Here is an 8782-nt window from a genome sequence, read left to right as displayed (position 1 = left end):
CAAAAAAAAAAAAAAAAATTGAGTCTCTCTCTCTCCCCCCCCCAACCTACAAGACTAACTTAAATGTGGAGAATACTATCTTCTGAGTCTTGACGCCGTGCAGTCCGCCACAAGTTCACAGTGACTTTTCGAAAGAACGCCAAGAAAGCTGTAAGGAGTTGCATATACACGGTCTCAGAAGTAAGATTCTGCTTAAGAATTAAGGAATATAATAACTAATGAAGCTTAATTATATCTGGGAAGTATTTCTCTATTAAAATTTATACTTGTAATATACTGAGACTCTTAAATATTCAAAATTATTTAAAACTATTTTAACACCCTTCTTATAGACCAATCTGTTTTCGGTGGCCGTCCTCCCTTTACCACCAGGAAGATTCCTGACACACATTTTTGTTAGAGGCTTAGTTGACCCCAGAACCATTTTTTTATTGCTAGTGGGGTGGAACTAAGTCCCTTGTACTGCAGCCACTTCTGATCTATTGTACCAGCCCCAGATGATAGGTGAGGGTGACTGTGGAGCAATTGGTGGAATAAAGATTGGCAGGGGAAACCGAAGTACTCGGAGAAAACCTGCCTCAGCGCCACTTTGTCCACCACAAATCCCACTTGAGTAGACCCGGGCTTGCCGGACCGCCGCGGTTGGAAGCCAGCGACTAACCGCTTGAACTATGGCGCGGCATCACCCCAACGACCTAATCATGGATCGAATCCGCGACCTCCTGGCTTGTAACCCTATAAACTAAAGACATTTAATCCCTTCTCACACTTTCCTATGGCTCCGGTGTCCAATGAATTTCTCATCTGGTCACTGAAGGATGTGGCGGGACACCGTATTTCATGAACCGTTCTGGTTTGCCTTCCAGACCTCCCCTGAGTGATCTCTTGGCAACTGCATATGACTGTCTTCTTCACCTTACCATTAGAGAGAATGACCGCTTCACCTATCTTTTTTTTTCCCCCCCATAATCCACCTGACACCATTGAGAGGGGTCTTTGTTCTTCACTTCCGGAAGATTATTGCGGTTTCTCGCTTGACCAACATCGTAAGTTCCGTTTCTTCAGTTTCACAGTTACGCAGACATTTCTTTCATCCAGAGAAGAACACACAGAAGACATATCATTCTCAAAGTTTCCTAGAAAATTCTCATATATTTCTACTGATTGAATATTTCTGTGAGATGTTACAAAAGCTATTTATCTACAGCCCTTTTTTGGGCCTTGACCTCTTTCTCAGTTTCTTAATCCTAATCACAGTCTGTATGACTCCCTGGACGGGGGATCAGCCCGTCGCAAAGGCCGAAAATGCTTAACACCAAACCAGAAGGAAACAGGAGAGTGGGAAGACCAAGGTTAAAATGGGAAGAATGTGTGTGGGAGGACATAAGAATTTTGGGTANTGAATATTTCTGTGAGATGTTACAAAAGCTATTTATCTACAGCCCTTTTTTGGGCCTTGACCTCTTTCTCAGTTTCTTAATCCTAATCACAGTCTGTATGACTCCCTGGACGGGGGATCAGCCCGTCGCAAAGGCCGCTACCTACATACGGAACAACACAGAAAGATAATAAATGCACACATACATCAATGCATCGAGTGGGAATCGAACCCACGGTCTCAGCGTTGAGCTAGCGAAGACGGTTCATACTTTAGACCGCGCTGTCACTGTGATCGGTAGCTGCAGATTAGATAAGCAAGATTCCGTTACGTTACGCACTTTCCTCTTCAATTCCTCTATCCTGTAATTTCATTGAAGGAAGCCAAAAAAATTAAATAAACGTTATGATAATTGGTCCGTGACCAAACCTCGGACCTCAGTAATACAGATCACGACCATACGGTTCATAGAATGAAAGGAAGGCTGCTGAATGGGAGTACAAGTTGTGTATTGTCTTCCTTCCTTCTGAACGGAGATCGGAAGCACGTGTGAAGAGACTTCAACGCATGGATAGAGTTAAAACATGACCCTTCTTATTGTACTTGGAACTTGCCGAGAAAAAGTCTTTAAAACACTGTCACGTACAAAAGCAGCCCCCTTTGAATGGTTGAACTATAATTCTGAGGTACAAGGCCCGCAGCTCTCAGGTCAAGCATGGGGCTGATTAACGGGGCTCATTACTGGCAAGGTAATTTGTTCAAAACCTGAAGAAAGTCATGTTCTTTTATTTTCAGATAAGGCTGAACAACAGCGTGGATTTCGTGATTTCCGGAAGACTATAAATTATTAACGCCGATCACAGCGGCCGCGCGGCTAAGGCACGCACTGTATTCGCCCGCTTGAAAGCTGGGATCGTGGGTTCGAAACCCACTCAAGGTATAGATATCTGTGTGTTCATGTAGCGATCTTTCGACGAGCTGATCCGCCATCCAAGGAGTTCTACCGACTGTGTATCGATTAAGAAACTGAAAAATGGGCCAAGATCCAACAAAACGACAGTAGAACCATAGATACATGGATAGATTTTAAAATTACAATGAAAGTAAAGTAAAGTAACCAAAAGTAAAGTTATCCCTGTAACAGGCCGTGAAGGCCCATAGGATTGTCAGACGTTGAGGGTCCAACATTATCTAGAAAATCGGCTTAAAGATGGCGGTAAGGTTGATAGCCTTACGCGCCGGCCGCGCTTTACTCCCCAGGAAAATTATTTAATTAATTCCTGGTACTCATTTCTGTTAGAGGCTGAGTGAACCCCAGGGCCATAGTGCGGCTGGAAGGATTAGGTCAATTGAAAAAATCCAATGACCTCATCGGGACTTGAACCCGCGACCTTCCGGCTTGTAGCATAATGCCTCAACCAACTACGCTACCGCGTGCCCCACAATGAAAGTAAATAATATTAAAATAAAATAGATTACTGAAGGTCGCAGTGCAAGGGCCGGATTATTATGACCCACCCTTTATGTATGCATTCAACTATAATATTTTTTTTCCACCGACTCTACAGCCCCATTGGGCCCTGGCCTCTAATTTTGAGTTTCGTTATCACGGGTGATCAGTCCGTAAAGGCAAAGTTGTTCCTATGCTTAATTAAATGAGCATCACGCTACAGAGACGTGTTGGGGAGTGGAGGGATAGCTCCACCATTCATAGTCTCGGCACTAGTTGGAGGTGACTGGTGAGATTCACGTCCCGGCTGTTTCATCCCTGGATATAAGGCCCCCAGTACTCATTGAGTACGAGAATTAGTGGGTCCCAGAGACGGTCTGGACGCTGTGAAGAGACAAATCCCTACCGGGAATGGAGCCCTGACTGTCCTGCTCGTAACTCGTTGCTATGTGGCCTGAACTATCCACTCCGTGGCGTGTAGTCCGCAAGCGAACTATACCGACCGAGCGACCGCCACTTGTCGGCGAAGTTAGTGTCAACTTTAGCGGATAGGGAGTGTCACGTGGTCAGCGCAACGGATCCCCACGGCCGTTAATCTCGGTTTTCTAGACCGGAGAACTATCCACTAACAAGAGTTAATATAGGCAAATTTTTTAACCCCCTGAGATAAATTTAATACAGCTACCCAGAAGACCATGGTTAGGAAACTAGCCGTAATTTTGTTGGTTGTGACTGTGGTTCAAACTGCTGACGTCCGCACTTGGCTTCCCAGTGAGAACAATTCAATCACAACGTGACCGCTCGTGCTTGGGCGTTGAACCGTGTGTGTCAAAGGAACAGATTCCAGGAATGAATATTGTATTTGTGGTTTTAAGTGAAATCAACTAGTTAAATCGTGTTCTATTTGCTTGTTTTCTTATTTATCTCTATTTCACTCCCTCCTTTTCATGTTTCCAACAAAAAGAAACATCTAGAAGTATTTGGAACGTGTACTAAGCTAAAAATCCCGTAGACACAAAACCAGAAGACGAAACAAAATAACTGATTCGTCAAATTAACCTCACTACAAGTCTACGCAAGAAGCGGTCAGAGTTTCAGACAATAAACGTTTCATGTCACGTAACGCGTGTTTTGTGAGATAAAGCGCATTTCATGAAAAGGAAAAACGGATTTCATGGTCCGACACACTTAGAAGTACCTTGTAAACATACATGTTTACGCTCTTTTTTACGTAAAGGCAAGATACACAAATTCAACTTAACAAGATGTACACCATGTGTCCATATTACAGAGCGCAAGGGGGAAACGGAAGTTGGTAAAATTTTTTAAATTATGAAAATAAACATATCCCACTCTCGTTTAATGTTTCGCTGGATACTTTGACAATTTGAATTTAAATTAAATGATGAAAATTACATTATTTCAAGCTCATTGGATACTTTAATTCTAAAAATTTTAATTGTTAAAATATTAATTGGCCGGTCACAGTAGCCGAGCGGTCTAAGGCATGCACTGTCTTCGCTGGCTCGGAAGCAGGGATCGTAGGTTCGAATCTCACTCAGGGCATGGATGTTTGTGTGCGTTTTTCTGTGTTTGTGTACAGGTAGAAGCCTTGCGACGAGCTGATCACCCGCCCAAGGAGTCCTACCGAATGTGTAAGATCTAGAAAAACCGAAGTGAACGGAGAAGTTCATGGAGGTAGGCCTAGGCCCACTGGGGCTGTAGTGCCAATTGAAAAAAAAAATATTAATAGTATTCAAGACGATTGTATGTCCTAGTAGGTACATATTTTTTTTTCACGGTACAGTTGTTAGTGTGATTGCCGTAATTCAATTGTTATTACTGTCTAACTGATTGCATTGTTTCCTTCTGTTTGAACCGATGTGATCATTTCGTTTCTTCCTTTTGATTGCTTCAACTTTATAATTAGACTTTCTGCCGTTAAGCAAGCACATGCATAAATAAGGAAATGAACTGAAGTGAACTCACTTTATGTTGCCTAAGTATGTTTACTGATCTCGTATGATATTCCATGCATACAGCTCAACGACCTTGAGAATCTAGAGACGCTCTTTGCATAATTAACTCATTCTGTGTGTCAGTCATGGGTTCCGGGAGGGGAAGTAGGGGAGTGGAAACAAGGCTTCTTCCCCCCCCCAATTCCAGGATGTTTGAGAAAAAAATCAGACTCGAAAAATTAATAAGACCTAAAATTTTGTGACGAATAATGAAGGTAACATATACAATATGAATAATAGAAAATCCTGAGTATTCTTAGATGGAGATAACTAGAAACGGTTTAAATTGCTTGAATTTAAGTTTGTGAGCACAATTTCTTGTTGTTCCTCTTGGGAAGAGTAGCAGCGGTACCCAAGTCTCTAAGTGTCTCACTGTCTTGTGACTCACTCGCTCATGGAGCTGAGCACTTCTTGAGGAGCCGCCAATTGTGCAGCTTCTCAAGAAGTTTCCAGCATTTTATGGAACCCAAAGGTTCATTACCGTGTTCACGAGAGCCCTCCAACGGTCCCTATCCTGAGTCAGATCAGTCTAATCTATATCATCCCATCCTATGAATCTAAGATTCATTTTAATATTGTCCACCCACCTACGTCTTGGTCTTCACAGTGGTCTCCTTCCTTCTGTCTTCCCAACCAATATCCTATATGCATTCCTCTTCTACCATTCGTGCTACATGCTTTGCCCAACTCATCCTCCTTGACTTGACCATTCTAATTGTACTTGGAAGAGTACAAGTTATGAAGCTCCTCATTATGCAGTTTTCTCCAGCCTACTCTCACTTCATCTCTCTTCGGTCCAAATATTCTCCTTAAGCAGGGGATCAAACCTACATATTTAAAGGGGTAGGGGTTCAGTCATTTACAGCGTTGCAAAATGAGATAACACTTCATGACTCTCTCAATGAATACTTTCTTCACGAAACCTAATAAGTAAATAACTTGCGTTTTAAATCGATTCTTATATGACGTATGTTTTATTCACGTTCATATTTGCATTCACAACAAATTTGAAACAAACAAACATAACAAAACAAACTCCGTGGTTTTCGTCCGCAAGCGAACTATACCGACAGAGCGACGGCTGCTTGTCAGCGAAGTTAGTGCCAACTTTAGCGGATAGAGGGAGTCGCGTGGTCAACGCAACGAACCCCCACCCGAACGTTAATTTCGGTTTTCTAGACCGGAGCCGCCATTTTCTTGAAATAGCTCCTCAGTTATCCTCAAGAGGCTGAGTGGACCCCGGTTCAGACCCACCACTTCTCAGAAAATCTGATAGCGCCGGGAACCGAAGTCGAACCTCTGAATCTGTAACCAGGAACTCTAACCACTAGACCACAGAGGCGGTCCCAACAATTTCGAATGTATGATGAAAATACTGAACCTAGCAAATGATGCAAACCTTAAATTAAATACAGAGTTCTGAGTACTGTTTCCACTCTTCTTATCAATTGATTAGCATATCGGAGTATCAATGTATCTCTTTTCTTGTACTTCAAATAATTATCATGACAATCTAGTACAGTGTCTGACGAGCAGGTGTCTCTGTAATGATTCATCTGAGCAACATTTATATCCAACACAAGGTTTCTGGCTGTTGAAGGTCTTAAAATTCTTAAAGTGTAATGATTAAACACCGTAAGGGCACCGTCTGTTGACACGAAACTCTTAATGGATTCCAGTTTCGGACTAAAATTTGCACTTCTTGTGGTGTGCCTGAGGATGTGGTGATATTTTGGTATATATTGGAGATCATTCACAGGGAAATCGTCAAAGAAATAGACATTGCGCACTGAAAATGAAGAGTATTTATCAAGTAAATGTGGATCTTCCGCAAACAGTTTTTGGAACATTGCTTTCCATGTTGAAGTCCTTACCGGAACTATGACTTCATCAATATCTACCGGAAGTACGAAACGATGTGAATACAAGTTCCGGTAATAACAGTCATTATAGGGCACAACTTCATCACGTCTCTTTTGCCAGAGATTTGATTTCAGGTACCTAGATCTCTGCTTTGGTATGTTTGGTTGTTTTCCAGGTAAACTCAATGGAATGACTTCAAGGACACCTTTACTAGAATAATATTCTAAAACTCGTTTTAGATTTGGATGTACACTGTACACATATACAAAGAACTTGTCTGCCCCTAATATTAAGTTCAGTTCTAACCATTCTGCAATTCTTATAGACATATCACGGACTGCAAAATCCAGGCCTTTCACACACACTGCAAAATCTTTTCGGGGTACTTCCGCTGAGGTTTGAGGTGGACGAATTGATAAGAACGTCCTAGGAAATTCACAAGGTTTTAATGTCACAGAAACACCAAGAGGAAAGCGTTTTCTTTTAGCTGTATCGATGCTGATGTTTTGTGGGACTGGACAACTGAACATCACTGGATTGTCAGAGTCTATGCTAGCATTGCTGTCCCACTGGGAGGCCCAAATATCCACACGTAATGCTTCCAACACAAGGACCTCTCTGTCGTACCAAATTTGGCAGTAAATGGTGACATTGTTGTGACCTTCTACCATACCAATGATGCGAACGTAGTGATAGTTGTTAAGTCTGGCGTCATAGTGGGCTGAGAATAAGTGTAGGCCAGAATGAGGAGGGCTTTGCCAGTAGGTGTTGATGCGATGGATCTGAGAGGGCGTGGGTCGCATTCCAAGAAGTTCATGGCAGATGACTGGTTCTCGTTGTTCCATTTCCACTTGACGCTCTAGAGAGTATGCGATTATGGTCTTTGGTGGCGACATCATAAGAGATCCCTGGAATATTAAAAGAGTTATTAGTGCTATATAATCCAGTAATTAAAATAACTGTAAAAGAAGAAGGAACTTCAAAGATTGTCGTCTTATGGGATGTGGCGCCGTGTAGATATTGTGTAAACCGACGTTTCGTAGGAACGTATCACCTCCATAAAAAAAAAAAAACTTCGTGGTTTTAGTCCGCAAGCGAACTATACCGACCGAGCGACCGCAGAATGTCGGCGAAGTTAGTACCAAATTTAGCGGATAGAGGGTGTCACGTGGTCATTGCAACAAATCCACACGGCCGTTAATTCAAGTTTTCTAGACCGCAGCCGCTATTTCCTTGAAATAGCTCCTCAATTATCCGCAAGAGAATGAGTGGACACCGTTCCAGACCCACTACTTTTCAGAAAATCTGGTAGCGCCGGGAATCGAACCCGGAACCTCTGGATCTGTAGCCAGGAACCTGACCAGTAGACCACAGAGGCGGTCCGCGTCCATTTTCAGGATAGAATAATCCGCAATCGAGGAACGAGCGTGAGCAGGTGGCAGATGAAAATGGAGGTGATACGTTCCTCCGAAACGTTGATTTACGCAATATTTACACGGCGCCACATCCCAGAAGTCGGCATTATTTAGAGTCACCGCTGTGGAAACCTCAAATGTAACAAAAAGAAACTTAATTTCCTTTCAGTTCACTTTACTTTTAAAGTTTTTGTTCATTTTAAGATAGGTAACTCAGAATATAGGTTGTGACAATGAAGCAGAACTGAAGCATATTCATTAAGGCAACATTAGTATGCTGGAAGGGAGATGCGCTCTTAGATTAAACATCACCTCTCTCACTATTACGTATACCTGAATGCAGGTTTACTCCATGTAAAAAAGCTTAATAACAGAAAGTAATTGTTAGGGGTAAATGTAGAACACAGTAGCCGCGCGGTCTAAGGCATGAACTGTCTCCGCTCGCTCGGAAGCCGGGACCGTGGGTTCGGATCTGTTTCCTGTGAGGTACGGACTGAATTCTTATATATTATTCTTATACACGGCCGGTCACAGTAGCCGAGCGGTCTAAGGCATGTACTGTCTTTGCTCTCTCGGAAGCCGGGATCGTGGGTTCGGATCTGTTTCCTGTGAGGTACGAACTGAATTCTTATATATTATTCTTATACACTGCCGGTCA

At 42.6% G+C, this 8782-nt stretch overlaps 1 protein-coding gene across 2 annotated transcripts in view; it reads right to left on the bottom strand.

Moving 5' to 3' along the window:
* Positions 1 to 6132: 6132 nt before the first annotated feature.
* The window catches only part of LOC111871189, a 33891-nt gene continuing 31241 nt past the window's right edge, over positions 6133 to 8782 (bottom strand). For both annotated transcript variants that reach the window (XM_033754142.1, XM_023864096.2), the window contains exon 2: positions 6133 to 7617. In XM_033754142.1, coding sequence (XP_033610033.1) covers positions 6247 to 7608 — 1362 coding nt within the window. In that variant the 5' untranslated portion in view covers positions 7609 to 7617 and the 3' untranslated portion in view covers positions 6133 to 6246. The remainder of the gene's footprint in view (positions 7618 to 8782) is intronic.

The sequence above is a fragment of the Cryptotermes secundus genome, unplaced genomic scaffold, assembly GCF_002891405.2.
Source record: "Cryptotermes secundus unplaced genomic scaffold, Csec_1.0 scaffold493, whole genome shotgun sequence".
Classification (NCBI taxonomy): domain Eukaryota; kingdom Metazoa; phylum Arthropoda; class Insecta; order Blattodea; family Kalotermitidae; genus Cryptotermes; species Cryptotermes secundus.
The sequence above is the reverse complement of the archived record's forward strand: the minus strand, read 5'-3'. Positions and strand labels throughout refer to the sequence as shown.